Below are 19,886 nucleotides of genomic sequence, written 5' to 3'. Positions count from 1 at the left end.
GGGCAGCTCGCAGCCGCGTTTGGTGACGGCTCGGGGCTGGAATGGCGAATTGGGACCGACGTGGGGCCGGCTTTGACCGGCGGGGCCGCCCCGGCTCCTCCGCTTCCCCCGCCCCCGTCATGGCCGCGCTCCGCGGGGCGGGGCCGGGCCGGGCGGCGCATGCGCGGAGCGGGCGGCGCTCGCGTGACCTTGTTGTGCGGCGCGATGCGGGCGGGCGCGATGCGGCTGGGCCCAGGAGCGGGGCCGGGCCGCGGGCTGGTGCTGCTGCTGCTGCTGGTGGCCGCGCTGTGCGGGCAGGGCTCGGCGCAGCACGGCGCGATGCCGGCCAAGAAGCTGCGCGTGGCCTACGGCACCGGGCCGCTGCTCAAGTTCCAGATCTGGTGAGCGACGCGCAAAATGGCGGCGCCGGGCGGGCCGCGCACACAGCCCGGCCGGGGCTCGGCTGCGGGGGAGGGACGGAACGGAACGGAACGGAACGGGGCGGGGGGAGATGGGTTAACGGGGGGGATGGGGGAGCGGGACGGCCCGTGACAGCTCCTGTCCAACACAGCGTGTCCTGAGGATACCGGCGGGTGTTTGAGGAGTACATGCGGGTCATCAGCCAGCGGTACCCCGACATCCGCATCGAGGGCGAGAACTACCTGCCGCAGCCCATCTATCGGTACGTGCCGCCGGCCGATCGCGTCCCGCTTCGGTGGTGCCATTGCGTGCGGTTGTGTTCATCAAAATGGAAACGCAGGAGGCCTCGGTGCCGCCGTGCTGCACGGGGCGCTGTGTGCGGCCTTTGCACAGCCGTGAAGTGCAGCACCTGAAATGAACCACCTGAAATGAACCACCTGAAATGAACCACCTGAAATGAACCACCTGCACTGAATGAACCACCCGCACTGACCCACTCGATGCACGATTTGCAGCTCCCCGCCGTGGTGTATCCGCACATCAATTCCCCCTCGTTATCCCTGTGGCCCGTCCCGCGCTGTGCCCGCAGCACGCTGATGCTGTGTTGGCTGCAGCTCTGCCTGGTGGCTGCTCCCGCGGGGGTTGTTCCGAAGCACAACGTGCAAAGTGCACGTGCTGCTGGTTGAACATCGCTGTGTGTGATGCCAGTTTGTGCGGTGGCTCATGAGCCGCTTCTTGACCTAATTGCCGTAACAGTCACAGTGTTTGGAAGGGAACCAGGCTGAAAACCGCAGTGTTGATTTGCTTTCTGGCTGTAGATCTCACTCCTGCAGTTAACTGTAGAGTTCTGGAAACCAGGAAACTGCTTTAAGTGTTGCCTATCAGCAACTTGTGTATCTGTAACATGTAACGGCTTCTTTTAGATACAGATGTATCATCCAGTTTAGAAACATGTGAGCAGAAAGCAGGCTTCTGTTCGAGGTCTGGTTGGGAAAAAAGCCCATCTGCCCCTGCAGCACACACTGGTGGCATCCTGAGGGTGTGTGTTCCTGTTAATAGCTATTGCTTTGTTGGGCTTTGTAAATCGTTTACAGGCATGTAAATTTATTTGAAAAGTTTCCTATTTGCTCTGAAGCACAATGGCACGTTATGGAAACCACCCTGATGAGGCAAATGGTCGCAGTATGTGGTGGAGCATAACTGGGAACCTTCTAAGTCACTTTTGTTTGTTGTCTTTTAATAGGCACATAGCATCCTTCCTGTCTGTCTTCAAACTAGTATTAATAGGCTTAATAATTGTCGGCAAGGATCCATTTGCTTTCTTTGGCATGCAAGCTCCGAGCATCTGGCAGTGGGGCCAAGAAAACAAGGTAAACTGCAGACTGTCTTCTGTTTTTGAAAAGCAATGTCAGAATGGGTTTGTGAGAATGCTGTGGGGCACTGAGCGCTGTCACTGACCTGACTCTCATGCACTGATCTCAGCAGAGCCCTCAGGCTCCTGTGGCTTTTGGTTTGATTCTGAGCATTTTTCCAAGCTGGTGATGCTGTAGGACATCTGCAGTCAGCACTGCTGGTAACGATGCAGCACGGGCTGCTAAAGGAAGGCAGCAGTTACTGAGAGCACTGTGGTTTTATTTTTATTTACTGATGGCTCAGGTAGAGTTTCATGCTGGTACTGCTGAAACCGCTGCTCCCTTTCTCTGTTGTCTTACAGCTGTTTTGTAGTTCTTGCTTTCATCGGGTTCTAAAGTGAATTAGGTGTGCAATTTCATGGCTAGAAAAATTAAATTGAAATTCTATGGGTTTTTTGCAGAACATGCTTGGGCATGACAGACTGTTCCTTGTGGGATGAATACCCCTGTGAGTCAGTGCTGATGATGCTCACGGATTCATGTCATCGTGCTCTGATTTAGAATAACCTTATTCTGGCTTTATTTTACTAAGCAAAAGCAATGTTAAGTTTGATAACCTTCACATATTCTGCTGGTGCACAGACATTCAAGCAGTTACCTGGTGTGGTGGGGCTGTGTCTTGAGCCAGTTGGAATGTACAGGAGATGTAACGTATCTTGCTTGATTATACAGACTAAGAGCAGGGCTGAGCTGGGCTGATTGCAGTACACCTGTGATGGGCTGAGCAATGAAAGTCCCCCATGCTAACCCCATTGGCATTGCAGCAAGTGGTGTGAGTGTGCGTGGGAAGGGGATTAGAGGTGGTGTGTTGCTGAGGATTGCATCATTTCATCCCGAGGCACCACGACACAGGCAGTTCTCTAAATGATCACTTTAAAGAAATGCTCCAGGGTTGACAGTTGGCATGAACAGAAGACATTTAACCTTGTCCAGCCCCTACGATCAGCGTTCAATTTGAGTGTTACTCTGAAAACAACAGGCAGTTTGCAGGTACAGCTGTGCTGTCTTAGCCATGTGCTCTGCAGACGGGCTGCTGAGGTGGGCAGAGGTTTGAGGAGGAAGGGAGCAGGAGGGTGGGATTTGCCTCTCTGAATTATGAGCTGATTTTGGAGCTGTTTTGATGCCTGTCTTGGGAAGGTAGTGTGCAAAATCTTTGCAAAAAAAGGTGAAAGGAAGATTGCCGTGCCACCCTGAGAGCATGTGATAAAACTGCAGGGGGAAGTTCAGGGGTGCATGTACACTTACAAGGGAAGAAAATAAGCTGTGACTTACATGGCCAAAGTGTCTGGGATTCTCTCTGTTCTCTTCCAGGTTTATGCTTGTATGATGGTTTTCTTCCTGAGCAACATGATTGAGAACCAGTGTATGTCAACGGGTGCATTTGAAATAACCTTGAATGGTGAGATGCCAAGTTCCTGCTCTGGGGTCATTGTGCTGCATGTGTCCGCTCAGATCTGTGAGAGCTGCTGTCAGGAGTGAGGGGTGGTGCTGTGTGATGTGTGTGTGTGGCAGTGCCTTCCATTTTGAGACTTCAGATGTTATAATAATTGATGAAAATCATGTAAGTCTTATAATGCCATTTATAGTTAATTACATTATTTGAAAATGAAAAAACATATTTAAGGGAATATTTGGTCATATGGAGTAACTATATTATGTTTTCTTTGCTTGTGATGTGCATTAAGGAAGAAGTCATCAACCAGGGAAGCCGTTCATTAGATGCTTTCCCTGTCCTGTTTTATTACAAGGCCTAGGCCTTCAGTCACACTGAAGCTACTGGTATCCCCAGAATTTCCATCGCGAGGGAACGGCAGTTTGATTTCTCAGGTTAAGAGTCTGAGAATCTTCTGCCTTTGAGTAATTCTGTGGTTTTAGAGGTTATGTAAACTTGCTGATGACAGAATTTTTCAGGCTGTAGGTATGAGTCTGTCTAGCTCATGTTTTGTTTCTCAGTTTATAATGGTGCAGGGTGCATTTCGATGTAGTTTCAATGTAGTTTCTAAGTCCAGCTATATATTCCAGAGCCTGTGTAAAGACTGACCACGCTGTATCAGTGGTTGAACTTGGTCCTAAATCTCAGATTTGAATTGGTAGCAGACCTTCCTGGGGCTGCGGCTTGGAGACTTGGGATGCTGTCCTGCCACTCACTGTTATGTTTTTAGATATTCTGTTCATAGGCATGGATATTTCAGTCTCTAAATTCACATGGTAGACTTCTAAATGGAAGCGCTAGACTCTTGGTTTGTGTTGTAGCCTACAGAGACCTGAAGCACTGTTGAGGCAGATACTGCAACATAAAGTACTACCAGCCCGCGTAACTTCCTCAGTCTTGTTTGTTTAATGTCTCTCAATATGTTTCTGACTTTCTCAGTGTAATTGTGCTTTCTCCCTTCCTGTGTTTTGCGATAGATGTTCCGGTGTGGTCTAAGCTAGAGTCTGGCCACCTTCCTTCCATGCAGCAGCTTGTACAAATCCTTGATAATGAAATGAAGCTCAATGTGCACATGGAGTCAATGCCTCACCATCGATCATAGCCCCATCTATCAGCACTGAAACTTCTTGTAAGTCTTGCACCTGTTAACCAGTGGCCCTGGGCTCAGATGTAAATTGGTTTTGATATTTGTTCATTTAAAAGTGTTAAAAGGAAAAAAAGTGCTGGGAATTTTCAGTTGGTCCCACCTGCAGCAGTGAATGGCCTGGCTGTGTTCAGACACCTGCACGGGCTTCCTTTGGAGCTCTGTTTAGCAGTTCACCTCCTGCAGAATGGCGGTTACCTGGGTAAGAGCAGGTGGAGGTGTGCTTTGCTTTGGGGAAGCCTGAGCACTGCCCAAGAACTTCAGGCAGCCTCACCCCTTGTAGGAAACAGTGTTCTGTAACCAGGGCTTGCTGTGCTGTTCCTCTTTGCTCAGGGCTCGGACTTTTGACCACTAAGCCCACATTCCTGCCCCATTGATCTCTCCCCCCACTGGTACTTGTGCAGCTTCGTGGACTGGGGAGGGCAGTTCAGGGAGAGTGTTACTTTGGCAGTGCCAGTGCAGGAGATAAGATAAATCATTGATTTCTGAGCTGTGCAGATGTACCCTTTTTGTTGGGGCTGGCTGACTGGAGCCCGGTGTTGTTGCTGATGGTGCTGCTGTGTCTCTATTTCCAGGCATTAAGCGGTGATTTCCCGGGCCGCGTGTCTCAGACCAATGAAGGCCTGTACTGAAGACAGCTTGCTGTTGGTACAGACTGGATGCTTCTCTTGCAGTCACGTTGTGCCTCCTGAAAAAACCTTAATGAAAGAACTCTTTCAGTGCTGGCGTGTTTCCAGATACTGCACATTCATGGAGTGCAATAATACTGTATAGTTTTTTTAAGATTTCATTCGACCAGTTCATAGCTCGACAATGCAGGCATTACTAATTGTAACTTATTTTATATTCATGTTTCACGCGGTGGCAGATTGAGTTGAAACCTGATTTTTTCCCTTGGAAGAAGTTTGTTTAATCTGTTGTATTTTATATGGATTTATGTTCTTTTTGTAGTTTAAAATGAAGTTACAGGCACGTCTGATGTTGTCCTAAACTGTTAAGTAATCGGCAGCCACCTGTCAAATATCTCTGATGTGATAAAAGCAGGTTTGTATATTTTTCAAAATATATGGCAGAGTTGAACAGTGCACTATATACTAAATTATATGTACAAAATTATATGTGGAGTTGTCACGGAGTGATCTAGATCAATGTGTGCCCATGACGGGACAGCAGGCCTATAGGCCCCCGGCCCCAAATGGGAAGGGAAAAGGGGAAGGGCAGGGAGATGGGAGCTGGACCCAAAGACAGAACAGCGGCAACGATCTGAGGAGGAAAACTTAATTTTAATAATATGATATTGGAATGCAAGATAACACAATATAATACCATATAATTGAAATTGGGGCTAATAAAATGAGAGAGAGTGTCTGAAACTGAGAGGCCTACTTTGAGCTAAGGGTGCATGGCCAGGCAGCGAGAGAGAGACACAGAGACAGATCACGGCTTCCTCCTGTGGCTTCTCATCCTCTGGCCGTGAGGTGCCCTGGGATCTGCAGTTCTTCTCTTCTGAGAACCAGGTATCTGGAAAGTTGTCAGGCCACAGAAGTGGATTATTAACTCTTTAATACCTGTGCTTTGAGTGATGGTATGATGTGGAATACTGATAGCAAAATTACAAAACCATGACAAGTAATTGCATTCTTTTGTGAATCCAGTAAAAATTAAAGTCAGCTGCTTTTCAAGTGGTGTTGACCAGCTTGACAGGATTTCCTGTGGCCATTCTGAGGAGTTTAGAAGCTGGGACTTTCTACTGTCCAAAACAGAAATAGGAAATGAAATTGGAATAAAGAGTTCTCATTGGCTGTGTGAAGTACCTTATGAGTTGCTGATGGTGATGATATTCTTAGAACTGTAACTGAAAAAATGCATAAAAAGTCCACTTCCCAGAGCCGTTAATGGTGTGGTGTGTTGGTTGTCTTGTATGAGCCCCTTTCTGCAGCCTTGCTCTGTTAGGATTTGGTGCCCAGCTGTTTTCCCACTAAATGCAGCAGCGTTTGCAGAAGCACCTGGCGCTGCCTTTTCCTGCTGGGCTGCAGCAGGTGCCTGTGTGGGCCATGGGGGCTGTGGGCTGAGTGCCCACCTGCAGGCCCAGTGCCTGCTGGCCAGGCACAGCACAGCACTGCTTGGGGTGAGGAGGTGCCCTGTGTGGGGCGGGGGTGGTTTGCAAGACGTGGCGCTGAAAGGGGTGCAGTGGATGTTGGGTGGCTGCAGCGGTTGCTGAAGGGCCAAGGTGACCCCATCAGTGTCAGGTGCCATTCTGGGGCTGTAGTCATAGAATTATTAAGGTTAGGAAAGACCACTAAGATCATCTAGTGCAATCATCAGCCCATCACCACCGTGTCCACTAAACCACAGTCACTGCAACTCTAGCCCAGGCCCCCCCAGGATGGAGCTGAGGCTTGTCCTGGGCAAGGTGCACTTTGTTCTCTGCCAGGGCTGAGCTGCCAGACCTGCAGGTCCTGCTCTGGATGCTCCTGTGACCCCTGTTATGGCCGTCCTGCCCCATGAGACTGGCAGGAACTGGCACGGCTGCCCAGGGGTGGAGCTGCCATCCCTAGAGTTGCTCAGGAACTGTGGAGGTGTGGCACTACGGGATATGGTCTGTGGTGCTGTGGGGGTGGGTTGGGTTTGGTGATCGTAGAGGTTCTATGAAAGCTGCAGAGCTGCTGGCAGTCAGGCTTTGAGCTCCCAGGGCACAGTGTCTCACCTTGTGAAGGTACAGATGTCTCATTCTCCATCTGCTTTTTGTCTTTGCTCCAAACTACAGGGTTTCACACCCCTTGTAAAGCTGCTTATGTGCTTCCTGGGTCCTCCTTATCACGCACTGCCTTTTGGCGGTGGGGGGAGAGCTTCTGTGGGCTGGGACAGTAAATCAGATAGGAGCTGCAACAAGGACAGCAGTCACTGTTTGTAAGTACTGTCTGACCCACCGTGGGGCTTAGGGAAGCATTAAAGTAAGGTTTTGAGTAACCCCAAAACTCTGTCCATCCAACTGAAAGAATACACTATGTCAGTTGCTACAAAGGTGTTGCTAATCACAACCATTAAACATACAGTGGCCTCAGAACCTGTTTGATTATAGGATGAACTTGTTTTTTTTCGCTCTTCTGAAATAGATAAGCCAAAATTTGTAGTGTGGATAGAGTTTTTAGTTTCTCATTAATTATATTCCTAAGTCAGATCAGACAAAGCAAACACATGCACAGATGTGTTGCTAGGCTGTGATTTTCCATGAGCTGTTTGCCTGTCACCCTGGTGATGCCCATGGTCTGTTTGCTGCCCACAGTATTGTTCCTTTCATCTGTGTAAGATCGCATCATGAATGTGGGGTTAGGAATGTGAGAACCTTAGCTGATGTTCATTAAATGTGCCAGAAGTACAGCCCAGGTTTCTCATTGCAGGGAACAGGCTGACTTGTGTTCCAGTCTTGCTGCAGTTGCTCTGGGCTGCAGGGTCCACTGAATAGATTTGGTTTAATGGGGGGACCAAGCCCATGAATGCTATTCCTTGACTGCTGCCCCCCGAAAAGTGAAATGGAAGAAAAGAGCCTTGATCGTCACTAAAAAGGATCAATATGTGCTGGGGACCAGATGCCAGCTGACAGTGTAATATTGGTGTGCTGTAACCAGGAGGGCTGGTTCAGGTATCCCAACCCTGCTAACAGCCTCCAGCAGCATCCAAGGGGTAATGCCGAGGGTGAGCACGCGCTGTTTCCCATTTCCCTCTCCAGTGTCCCAGACTCCAAAAAGCCCCCAGCACAGAGAATCACAGAATGATCAGAGCTTTCTGTGCTCTGTGTGTTCTGTGAGCTCACTAATCCTGACAGGATTGCTCTTCCTTGGATTGCTGTGCTGAGCGTGTCTTTGTTGTGTGGGGAAGGTGCCATGAGCAGCACTGTGGGCTGCTAACAGGGTGTCCTGGCATTAAATTCACAGCTTTAAGTTTTCCTCTCCTAGATAGTGCTACTTACTGATTTTAAAAATGAAAGTGTAAAGACCCATTTATGTAAATAAGCCATATTCAAGCACTTGAGATCAATTTCACCATGTCCAGAATGGATATTAAATAATGATTCTGATAGGCAGATTCAAGGTTGAGCTCAGCTTGTTAAGCACAAAGGAAAGTGACATACAGGTGGTGGAGCTGCTGTGACCTGGGTGTGGGTCGGGAAAGACAGAAATACCCTTTGCTCTCCTGAGTACAGTTATGGAAACACAGAGAATGGGGCAGGTTACATTGCCCTGGGATGAGGCTCATGGTGCAGCTTGTGGCTGCCTGGCTGTGGCACCTGAGTGTTTGCAGAGGTGTTGGCAGAGCCACAGTGCTGCTCATCAGCAGGAGCCCGCAGGCAGCGTCTGCCTTGGACTGGTGGTCTTCATTCCTGAACCTGCTATAAGTGTGAACTTAATGAGTATAGTATGTTTATCCAGAGCCTAATTTGACATAGATTGGATTAATTTCATTTTTTTAACTCATTATCGGTGCTGCGTTTACAGCTGCGTATAGTAAAAATTGATTTAATACAACATGTTTTCTGACCCATAGCCAGGAGGAGCTGATAAACTGTGGGACAGTGAAGGGCCATCTGTGTATTGCCATGCTCCTCAGTGTCTGGGGTGTTCGCATGTTTCCCATGGCCTCAGAGCTGCCCTGGGGCAGTGGCTGCCACTCATTTATGGTGCAGGAAAGACTGCAGCACCCAGCAGCACTGGCACAGGGCTGGCTGCAGCACAGGAGGCCTCCGCTGCCTCTTCTGTTCTTCTCTCTTTTGCAGATGCCTCAGCAGAAGTATATACTTAGGGTCTAACATCCTGCCTGCAAAATGGCAGGCCTGGTTTGGGGCTGTCAGGGGGCAGTTGTGTTGGATGAGGCACTAGGGGTCCTTGGCTTCCTTAGCCATTGCCTCATTCGCACATGTTCCTGTCCACGATCGGGGTCTGGATTCCGTGTGCTGTCCCCACACCTGAGGCTGCATGCGGCTGGTGGCCCTGCAGTGCTGCTGCCGTCTACAAGAACAGTTGTTGTCACCCTGGCTGTGGCTGCCCCGCACTCCTGACCATGCTGACCACATGCTCGTGCCGCAGCCATCTGCTTGCCTCGGCTTTGTTTGGCGAAGCCACTCCTCACCCTGCGTCACGGTGCCAGGAGTCCAGCCCACGGCGCTCCTCCCTGCCCATGGGTGGGAGCATCAGCCATCAGCACCTCTGGGTGCATCCCCCTGAGTGCGGAGCAAAATCCGATGGGAAGCGGTGAGGCTGAGAGTGCTGAAAATGCCACTGGCAACGGGCAGCGTCTGGGATGGTTGCAGAGGTCGTCTGGGATGGACAGAGTGCCCTTCAGAGGACTGATGTAGGTGTTTGTGGCCGGTGCGTGGCTGTGGGAGGGCTGGCACCTCTGTCCCTTCTCACCTGCACAGCCACACGTCTCCTTGCTGCAGGGCTGCTCTGGGGCTGCAGCAGGGAGCATGGTCAGTGTGCTGTGTGCTGTGCTGCACGCGCTGCTCAGCTGCCTCATCCCCCCTGCCAACCTGCTGGTGATTGTGGCTGTCTGCCAGCTGCTGAGGAAGCATCCGGGCTCCAGCTACATCTACGTGCTCAACCTGGCCACCGCCGACCTGCTGGTGGGTGTGATGTGCATCACTGAGGCCCTGGACGATGTTCTGGATGGGGACTTTGACCGCAGCAAGTCCTTCTGCCTGCTGCGCATCTCGCTGAGCATGACGCCGTGCATCGGCTCCATCCTGACCCTGCTGCTCATCTCTCTGGACAGGTACCTGGCAGTGAGGCTGCCGCTCTCCTACCGCACGCTTCCGAAGAAAGCACCCGTGGCCCTCTCCCTCATCTTCCTCTGGATACTTGCCTTCCTCCTTGGGCACCTGCCTCTCATCTTTCCCTCCCTCCAGCAAAGCAACTACACGGGCTATTGTGGGCTGCTCTCTGTGGCCAGGAGCGAGTACCTTTACACCCTCTGCTTCGGCGTCTTTGCTCCATCCCTGCTAGTGCTGCTGTGCCTACACATCTCAGTGTGCAGCATTGCCTACACTCAGCACACACGGTTGCCTCACTCCTGTGTCCAGCCTGGGCCCCTCCGCGCCCGCCTGCGCCACTTCAAGGCTCTGCGCACTGTGCTCTTCGTCCTTGTCGGCTTCGGGCTCTCCTGGGGCCCGTACCTGGTTGGGGGCACCGTGCAGGCTGCCTGCCGAACCTGTGACCTGTCTGGTGCACTCAAGGACTCACTCTTCATCCTGGGCGAGACCAACTCCCTCCTTAACCCTCTCATCTACGCCCTGCACAGCAGAGACATCCGCAGCCACCTCGCCAAACTGCTGGGCTGCAGGCAGAGGGGCCGAGGGCAGCCCGTGGCCTCCAGCATCCGCACCGTGGGTGGTGGGAGCTGGCCCAGGACACCTGGGCTGTGAGGGGTCCGCGTCCCAACACCCCCACGGCTGCAGGGCCTGCAGTGGGACAGTGGTGCTCAGTGTGGCTGCAAGCAGATCCCCCTACGGCAGCCTCTTATGTGCTGCAGGGGCTGCTCACGGCCCGTTACCCCTACACCCAAGCAAATGCTGCTGGGGATGTTGGTTGCTTTGGTCAAACTGTGGCTTCTTATCCCTTATGAATGGGAGAACTACTGCATGCTGTGCTGTGCCTGCAGCAGGCTGGACTGGACTGCTGTGTGCTGTTCTGTGCCTGTAGCTGGCCAGACACCCTGAAGTGCTCCCAGCAAGGGAATGTGGGCACTGCTGGCACTGTGCCCTTTGTGAGTGCTGCTGAGTGCAGCGGTGCCATGATGTGGCCTCAGAACACCTCTTCCCCCTACCCTTGTTGCAGGCTGTGCCTCAGCCAGTTGCTTTTATCTTTGTGCCAAATTTATGGGCTGAAATGAGTGCTCAGCCTGGGCTGGCTTCTGCTGGGAGACAGAAGGGAGTGTGCTGACAAGCAGTGCTCTGACATCAGGCACACAGTCACTGTGCCCTGCACAAAACCTCCCGTCCAAGGCTTCCTCCCCACAAGCTGACACAATGCGACCCAATGGTGGCTGCACCCCACCCTGAGCTGTTCCATCAGCAGAATGGCCCCAGGACTGCAGTGCCCTTGGCCCACAGCAGGCAGGGCTGCGGGGCGCTGGGATCGGTGCCTGCCAGCACTGCAGCATCGGAATTCTCTGGCTGGCTCAATCACTTTGCCTTCACACCACATGTGCTGCTCAGACTGGAGTCTTTACTATTGCCCGGACTGAGCTGCACAGCTCTTCTCTTATGTCGGAATTCTTGCAAAGGTACAAAATCTTTAAAGTCTGTGTGACAAGGTACGCTGGTGGCTTCATTTTGTCCCACTGCTCATTGGAAGGGAAGTTCAGGCAGCCACGCAGCTTATCGATGAGTCGCAGGATCTTCACCCGCAAGGCTAACAGCAGGAGCTCGTCCTCATTCAGCTGCGGGGGGACACGCAGCTGGCCAGCCTGGCTGCCCTGAGAGAGTAGGGGGCATCAGAGCTGCTTTGGGGGCAGGACCAAGGCTGGGGCAAAGCAGGGGCATTTGCATGGGTAAGGAAGATTCCCTGGCTGCCCTGCTGCTGCTGCAGGACCAGCTGGGTGTGCAGCTGGCTGTGCATGTATGAAATACCTGCACTTTTGTTCCCACGTTGAATTTTGCTTGTTGCCCCATGGCAAGGAAGGAAACTGTGATTTTATCCTGGCCCACGATCCTGACCCCCACGTGCAGGTTCAGGGAGAGGAAGATAGGGCTCAGTGGGGCACAGGGTCCCGATGACGCTGTACTGCTTGGCCACATCCACCTCCTCACCCTGTTGCCTGCCCGGTCCAGGCACTGCCCTCCTGCGGTGTTCATCGTTATCCTAAAAGAGAGAAAAACCAACACTCCGCAGCGAGGTGTGCACACTGCAGTTCTGCTGCCCCCAACACCCCAGGGGGCAGGACCTGGTGCTGGCGCTCAGCAGGGACAGGACCTTGCTCAAGGCTCAGCACATACAGGACCTCGTATAGTGCTTACCAAGCTGTGGCACAAGTTTGGGCCTGACAGCCCAGCACACAGTGGGGCACAGCCCTTAGAGTGTGGGATTTGGAAACGGGGAGATCAATCTTCATTTAGTCCTGAGCGCCTCCCAGCCACGGCGTCCTGCCTTCACAGCATTCCCACCACAAGGCCATGCTGCATCAGCTCAGTGCTGCCGTGTCTCTGGTTTTTCCCAGTGGCATTATTAGTTTTATAAAAACACACGTCCTCTCCCTATAGATCACATCTCCCCTATGGTGTATTTGCCTTTCAATTTTGGAGTGCTGCTAAAAATACCCTTTATGATCTTAGAAAACATGCAGTGGGAGCGAAGCTGCTGTCTGACACCAACGTACCACACAGTGCCGTGCGGGTGGTAGCAGGTGCTCCTGCCGTTGGATGCAAATACTGCCTGTATCTCACTGTTACTTGCCTTGTCTTCCTGCACTATGCAAACAAACCGCTTTTTCTCTCGTACAACGATGACGGCCAGGTTTCCAGATGGATAGCTACCATCAGATAAGGTGCTCACAACTCCTCTGTGTGCCCGGTTCATTGGTTATTGCATACCACGTATGTCAGAGTGCTGCTTTGGAGCGCACGGACTGATGCATTACCTGGGCTGTGGTGCTGCAGGCAGGACGATGGTGTGCTGCAGTCCCACCTGGGGAAGGGCAAAGTCCTTTCCTATATAAATGTTCTCTGTACACTGACCAAAATACCCTTTGTTGGCTTTTTAAGTAACAATCCAAGCAGAATTGCTTAGAAGCTTTAAAGACACATTTGTGAAATCTGTACCACTTAGGACTGAAAGCACGAGCCTGGCAAAGGGAAGCAGTGAGCTTAATGTGAGTGACAGAGAAAACAGGGGCAGGTCCCATTCTCACAGAGGAAAAAATAAATAAATAAATAAAAGGAAAGACCTGAGGGAAAAAACTTGCTTTGGCCCTGGAAATGACACAAACATATTGGACTCGATGATCTCTAGAGGTCCCTTCCAACCCCCACAATTCTGTGATTCTGTGATATCTGAACAGCGGCGCTTTTCCACCTCACAGCTTGCACCTCCAGCAGCCCTGGGATGAAGGCATTTGGAGGGCAGAGCAGAGCTGTCCCAGCCTGGCTGGTGTGTTCCTTCAGCCGAGCTCTGAGGACACAAATGCCCTTCCTGCCTCCAAGTTACAGGCTGATCTGAAGGAATGTGATTCCAAGGGCTGTGTGAATTCTTTCCCTGCTGCTGTTTTTGGATTGCAGAAGCGGTGAGCCAAGCTTCCCCATTATACAGCAGACCAGAACATACTGAAAGTTGTTGTGTTTACAGCCCTGGACGGCTGTGGGCAAACGAGCCCCATAAAGGATACAATATCTGTGCTGTTCCATCTGGGAGCATGGTAAGAAACTTCCCTCCATGTCTGTAGTATTTCTCCAACAATTCATTCTTCGCTACCTGAGATTAGAAAAGACGTAATGAAATGAGTGTCTGCAGCCCCGCACCCAGCACAGGGCCCTGCAGCATGGTACAGCCAGCTGCAGCCCATCTCCTGTGGCAGCAGCCACTTGCCCTGCTGCCCATAACGGTGAAGTCGCAGCAGGTGATGCTGTAGGAGATGGGCTCCTCCTCCTCCTCCTCCTCAGGCTCTGCTGCTTTCTTGGCAGGCATCAGTGTCCAGCCTGTTGGGGATGGTGGCTCCTGAGAAAGCATGTAGGAAATGGTGCCAAGCTGTGATGTACCTGGGGAGCAAAGAAAGGGTTTGTGTGTTTGAGTAGGGCTGGCAGCTCAGCCAGTTAGTGATACAGCAGCCTTATTGCCTTGACATCCCTAGTGAACAGATGCCTATATTTGAAATCCAGTTTGTCTGTTCTTAATCAAAATGATTTGGGTTTTATTCACTAGATCTGAAAAGCTGCTCAGTCACTCACAGCCTGAGCTGGGAATTTGCAGTGTTCTCTTTGTTGGGTAAAACACAGATCTCCCCTATTCTGGCAGTTTCTACCTCCCAGGCCATTGGCTTCAGCAAATTCTTGCTCTATAAGGTCAGTTTCTGTGCATCTCGGCTGAAATGTTTGAGTGTAAATAATGAAAGTCACTGGAACTGCTTTTGGTTTTGTTTTTTTTCCACATGTGAGATCATTTAATATTGTAGCATCTAATTTAATGAGATTGGACACTGGACAATGAACTGACACATTGCTGCATACTTCCTCCCATCGGGTTAGTGAGTACTAGAGGCAAGCAATTGCATAAAGTTCATTGTTGTAACAAACAGATACTTGAAAGAAATGCAAACTCACTCTCAGCTACAGCAGGTGTTGGCTCGGCTGCCAGCAGGGCTAACTGTCTGGCCAATTGTCTTTCCTGCTGCCTGGAAATAGAAGTGTTCATGAGACATTTCAGAAATCCCCCTTCAGAAACTGCAGTGGGTTCTGGTAGACTTGCGGCAGAAACCCGACTTTCTGAACCTCTTTTTCTCTCTACTGCTGTAATTGCAAATAACCATTAGGAGCAATGGTGTATCACCAGTATAATACTAACTCAGGAGAAACAAATTGCTTCCACACAGAGATTTCAGTGAAAAAACCCTGTGATTGCAGTGGTATCGCTGATATGGACAGCAGAGCTACATGCGATGGACTTTGTATGGAGATTTCACGTGAAAGCAGAGCTGCCCATTAGCTGAATGAGAGGATATTGTCATTGTTCTTCCTGCCCTACAAATGTGACAGTGCCCAACAATGGCTCTGATTGATGCTCTGTGTGTGATACGAGGTACTTACACCAGCAGACTGCCCACAGGGAAGCAACAGTTTACTTCCAGGTGTGCTGTACTGTTATACCATAGGGTAAGATACCTGTGTGAACTTTGTGCCTCCTGCTAGAGAGCTCAGCACAAGTCTTGGGAACTGAGTGTTTGACTTCTGTGGATCTGAATTCAAAGGTGTCGCGGTTTGAGCAGCAAAACAGAAAAATACAAATTCATGCATTGCTTTGGCATCTGGGGCAAAAACAAGACCCAAATGTTGTCCCTGCCATAGCTGCTATTACATTTTGGGCCCCATCTGTGTCTCAGTTGGTAAGAGAAAAGCTGAGGGGGCCCAGATGGAATATGAGCCTGACTTTTAAAAAGTTCCTTCATTCCCTCTTGCCGTGGTCTCTTTTTCTTAGCACTTCTTTTCCCTCCAGAGCAGCCTGTTCCCTGCACAAAGTGATCCCAGCTGTCCCCGCAGCCATCACTGTACCTCTGGTACGCTCTCTCCTTTTCCTGGTGTCTTTCAGCATCACTGCCGTGTGGTTTATGGGATTCTATAGAAATAGAGCTGTCCCGAGCACTTTCGTGTTTCTTCCTCTCATTTAGGATGAACTCGTAGAGGTCTCGATTGCGTTGGCAGCAGAACTTCTGGAAGGCAGAGAGCAGTGTCACTGCAGCAGGGCTCCCCAGGGCCGGCCCCTCATTGTCCTCCTGCTCACTGCTCCATAACCTGCGGTGGAGGGCAGATGTCCTCGAAGGAAGGGAACGGCCTCAGCACGCTTCCGCAGTACTCACACTTTGGAGCACAGTCCTCCTCTGCCTGAAGTGGAGGTAGGATGACAGAAGGAATGTATCAGCACACAAATCCTTGTTTATCGTGGGGAAGTAACGCTGCTCAAAACACAGTGTTGTAAAGTGTGTAAGAATGCTCAGACATGCATCTCAGTATGGCTCGAGGACCAGTCAGTGTGATGTTCATGAGGTTCATTCATTCCAATTAGAGGGAAAGCTTCAGCTCATGCAGCACGCTACAGCTGCATTAACCCTTTCAAATATATTGCTTGGGGCTTCACAGAGGAAGAGCTCCCTGACTGCAGTGATGTTGATAGTAGAAAAATCAGTGGGGAATTTCCTTAGATATCAGTGCAGACTTGCTGACAAAAAGGCTGCGCGTACTTGACCAGGTGCAAGCTGGGGCTGCTGCACTGACGTGTTTAAGGATGGGTGCAGGACGCTCTGGAAGCTTCACCCGACTTTTTAAGATGTGTTTTGAAATAGGATTATAAAGGATGCAGCTGCCAGGAGCACCGCTCAGCTCCGCTCAGACACTGCCCCAAGCTCAGCGCTCCGTGCTGATGGAGCCGTCCCTGGCAGTAAGGGTGGAGGGACCATGCAGTGGCTGCAGGGCAGCTGCTCTCTGCCTTCCACTGTGCATAGTTCCTCTGTTCAGGTCCTTCTCTGACCATATGGTTTAATAATACTTGGCTTCTCTGGAGCCCGATTCCTGCAATCTTCTGTGCTTCCCACTCTGTAGGGTTACCTCTCCTGGGTCATCGTACTCTGCCTGGGGTTACTTGGAGCTCAGTGCCCTGCCTGTGTGTATTCTTTGACTGTATACCTCCAGTTAAACACGTTTTGAATGTCTGGTTTAGTCAAAGAGCAGAATCTCCTGCTAGGAGATCCCCAGCACAGGATGAGGAGCGTGCCTCTGCCTCCTGCTGCTCAGGTGTGTACCATGAGCATCTCCTCAACATCCTGACAGAAATCTCCCCTCGAGGGAGCCCTTCTCAGACTGCACAGAAGGCCTTATTGTTATCTCTCCTACATGGGACTGCGAGGAATTAATGGAAGAGCACCCAGCAGTGACTCACCTCGGCCCGCAGGCAGCCCCGCAGCACCTCGGGTCTGTAGGCCAGCGCGGCTGGTGGGCCGATGGAGGGCAGCGTGCGCAGCGGCTGTGCCAGCAGCTCCACAAACTCCTCTAGGAACTGGGAGGGGGAAAGAGTGTGGGGTCATAGCTTTGTTCAAGGAAAAAAACTTTAGGCATGAACACATCGCTGTAGGGACTGAGTGGTCTTTACCTCCATGGCACACGTGATGTCCAGTCCGCTGGGCTCTCCTGGTGGAGCTGCAGGCAAGAGCAGTGCTGAGAGCTGCTGCACAGCACAGCCACGTTCCTTGAGGCCTTGCACGGCCCCTGGGGCTGCCTGGGGACTGTGCTGGGCTGCAGCAGCTCAGGGGAGACCCGCTGCGTGGGGCCAGGGGTCCGGCATCACTACACCTGGGGGAACATTCCCTGCTCCTGCTCCTGTGGTGCTGAGGAGCAGGAAGGGGGCTGGTTTCTGCATCTCTGTGTGTGCGAGGAGGGGCTTCAGCCTTTGAGGAAGCAGGGGGTGTCTCGTGGTTGGGCATCTGCTACCGCCCTCCTAAATCCTTTTCAGAAAATAGGAGAAAGTTAGAACGTGTATTTGGATGGGATGAGGTGATGTTCCTGCCTGAGCTGTGGGGGCTGTGGGGAATGCGGGGCAGGGAGTGGAACGCAGTGCTGTGGAGCTGTGTGGGCAGTCAGAGCTGATGGATGTGGCTGCTGCTTTGTATGAACTTTGTGAAGCTGCAGTTTAAGGAGATACAGTTGCCATCCTCTGCAGTCAATCTGTGCCATGAAGCGTGGCTGCTCACAGAGCCCCGAGGAGCTGCCCGTCCCCACAGGGCCTGCCCGGCACTGAAGGGAAGCAGGGGCTGCTCGAGGTGATGCCCGGAGGGGCAGGGACCAGGCAGAAGCCGGCACTGCCGTGTTCCCGGTGCCTCAGCCGGTGAGTGGGGCTGGTTGCTGAGCCCCAGGCTGCGCAGCGCAGACGGGCAAGAGGAGCAGAAGGGCTGCTGTGCTGTGAGCTCCATTCCGAAGCCCCGAGGCGCCGCTCCTTGTGGTCCATCGTGCCGTGCCGTGGGCTGGCAGGGAGTCCCCCCACCCCGCGCTCTGTCCCGCAGCTGCACCGGGCTGTTCTTACGTGGTTCTGTGCAGTCCTGCTCCTGGAGCCGGCTCGCTTCGTTCTGCTGCAACGGCTTTTGTGTGGCACCGGCACCGGCACCGCCCGGCACGTCCATGTCCGTTCCCTGAGACAGAAACTCGTGTGTTAATCGTTAATCAACGACTCCAAAGCAGCTGCCTTGGAAGAATATCGTATCACACCCAACGTACCAACGTACCAGCGTACGCGATCAGCAACGCGGGCAGCGCGCACCGAGCGGATGGATGCGCAGGGAGCTCAGCGGGCGGCGGCTGCTCGGCCCCGCGCTGCTCCCCGCCTCCTCCCGGCGGTACGAGCAGCTCTGCCGGTCCCGCTCGGTGTCGGCCGTTGCTGCGCCGCGTGCGGTCTCCGTGGTGACGCGGGGCGGTGGCGCAGCGCGTGGTGCGGGGAGCACGAGGGGACGCACGGGGCGGGGCTGCGGGGCTGCGGGGCTGCGGGGCTGCGGGGCTGCGGGGCTGCGGGGCTGCGGGGCTGCGGGGCTGCGCGGATGTCCCCGCGGCTCCTGCGCTGCTGTTCAGAGCGGAGGATGCTCTTAGGAAGAACTGCCAGCGATGCGTCGCGTCAATGGAAAAACCCTTCTCGGGCACCGCTCCTGCTGCGGGTACCGCCCGGGCCCCGTGACGAGCCGGGACGGAGGCGGTGGCGGTGGCGGGGCTGTGCCGGGATGGCCGGTGCTGCCGCGGTGCGTGACCGGGCGGCTGATGGTCCGGACCAGCACCTGCCTGTCTTTCGTGGCCTTGGATGGTGCCAGCAGGGAAACCTGGAGCCCCTGGGCCGGGTGACAGAAATCCAGTTTAAAGACACTGCGTGTTGTGGGGGTTGGGGTTTGTTCTGGGTTTTATTTTATTTATTTATTTATTTATTTATTTGACATATTTTTTCTTGTTTTGTTGGGTTTGCTTTTTTTAAAATATAACATGAGTTTCTGTTCTATCAGAGGAAAGGAATGGTGGAGGAAACAGCAGTGAAATAATGTTGTATTATCTGATGTGGGTTACGGGCAGTGTTGGAGTAATTAATTCCACGTCGTGAATCCCGCTATAGCGATGACTTGCTTTGGAGTGTTGTTTTACACAGGAAACTGCTAAGACCCAACTCAAATTTTCAGTAAGAAAAAATGTTTTCCACTATAAATGGTACCGAGATATGGGAACATGAATTAAACTCTTGGGAAATCGTGCTTAACAAGCCCTGCTCAAAGCACAGGTGTTAACTCCCATCAGATCCAGGGCCTGAGTTTGATCCTGCTTAAGCAGAAGTGAGTTTGCTCGGCCGATGCTGGAGTTCTGCCAGCACAGTGCAAATGAGATCCAATGTGGCACCTTATGGGAACTGGATACGAAAAGATTAGAGGAATTCCTTGGGAGGGTTTTTCCACAGCTGCTTCCAAATCTTAAGGACAGAGCAAGCCTCCCCTCTCTGATGCTTTCCATGCGTTTCTCTTGTGCTTTTCTGTGGACGGCTGCCCAGCACTGCCTGGCATTTGCATGGGGCTTTGTGCTGTAACTCCAGAGATCTCTTCCCTGAACACACGTGGCTGGGAGCAGCACTCCTCCCTGGGTGTTACGTTTATTCACACCAAGCTCCATCTGCCCTTTTACATGTAGTTTTCCACTGCTGCAAGTCTTACCGCCTCCAGGTAATTCAGCTGTGTGTCAGCTCACGGCTCAGTGGCTCTAAATGGCACCTCGCTGCTCAGCCAAGACATG

The 19,886-nt window shown here is 52.2% G+C and overlaps 3 protein-coding genes across 10 annotated transcripts; 2 read left to right on the top strand and 1 right to left on the bottom strand.

Annotated features, from left to right (window-relative positions):
• Positions 1-159: 159 nt before the first annotated feature.
• SELENOT (selenoprotein T) lies at positions 160-6,283 on the top strand. 5 transcript variants are annotated; one of them, XR_014933479.1, is made up of 6 exons: positions 160-380; positions 551-661; positions 1,643-1,769; positions 3,123-3,372; positions 4,221-4,372; positions 4,963-6,283. XR_014933479.1 is itself a non-coding variant. In XM_015872140.2 (6 exons), exons 2-5 carry the CDS (start codon positions 588-590, stop codon positions 4,343-4,345), a joined length of 414 nt encoding a protein of 137 aa, XP_015727626.2. In that variant the 5' UTR covers positions 160-380; positions 551-587; the 3' UTR covers positions 4,346-4,372; positions 4,963-6,283. The 5 variants fall into 5 exon arrangements, 3 of the variants coding, with proteins under 3 accessions (XP_015727626.2, XP_015727627.2, XP_085369607.1); XM_015872140.2 differs by having other exon boundaries at positions 3,123-3,210; XR_014933480.1 differs by lacking the exon at positions 1,643-1,769 and having other exon boundaries at positions 3,123-3,210.
• A 3,291-nt stretch (positions 6,284-9,574) lies between these two features.
• Positions 9,575-11,471, top strand: LOC107318386 (glucose-dependent insulinotropic receptor-like). The gene has a single exon (XM_085513479.1). The coding sequence runs from the start codon at positions 9,852-9,854 to the stop codon at positions 10,803-10,805; it is 954 nt and encodes a 317-aa protein (XP_085369605.1). The 5' UTR covers positions 9,575-9,851; the 3' UTR covers positions 10,806-11,471.
• Positions 11,472-11,587: 116 nt separating this feature from the next.
• Positions 11,588-18,565, bottom strand: ERICH6 (glutamate rich 6). Of its 4 annotated transcripts, none has more exons than XM_085513473.1 (12): positions 18,348-18,565; positions 18,157-18,262; positions 17,230-17,276; positions 17,020-17,136; positions 15,879-15,968; positions 15,639-15,796; positions 14,694-14,764; positions 13,959-14,132; positions 13,763-13,844; positions 12,758-12,910; positions 12,012-12,243; positions 11,588-11,857 (listed from the first exon to the last, which is right to left on the bottom strand). In XM_085513473.1, exons 2-12 carry the CDS (start codon positions 18,251-18,253, stop codon positions 11,594-11,596), a joined length of 1,485 nt encoding a protein of 494 aa, XP_085369599.1. In that variant the 5' UTR covers positions 18,254-18,262; positions 18,348-18,565; the 3' UTR covers positions 11,588-11,593. The 4 variants fall into 4 exon arrangements, with proteins under 4 accessions (XP_085369599.1, XP_085369597.1, XP_085369598.1 ...); XM_085513471.1 differs by having other exon boundaries at positions 18,356-18,527; XM_085513472.1 differs by lacking the exon at positions 15,879-15,968 and having other exon boundaries at positions 18,356-18,518.
• Positions 18,566-19,886: the final 1,321 nt, after the last annotated feature.

The sequence above is a fragment of the Coturnix japonica genome, chromosome 12 (assembly GCF_054131305.1).
Source record: "Coturnix japonica strain WE chromosome 12, WE-NBRP24, whole genome shotgun sequence".
NCBI classification, from domain to species: domain Eukaryota; kingdom Metazoa; phylum Chordata; class Aves; order Galliformes; family Phasianidae; genus Coturnix; species Coturnix japonica.
Note: the sequence above shows the minus strand (reverse complement) of the source record. Positions and strands in the feature narration are given on the sequence as shown.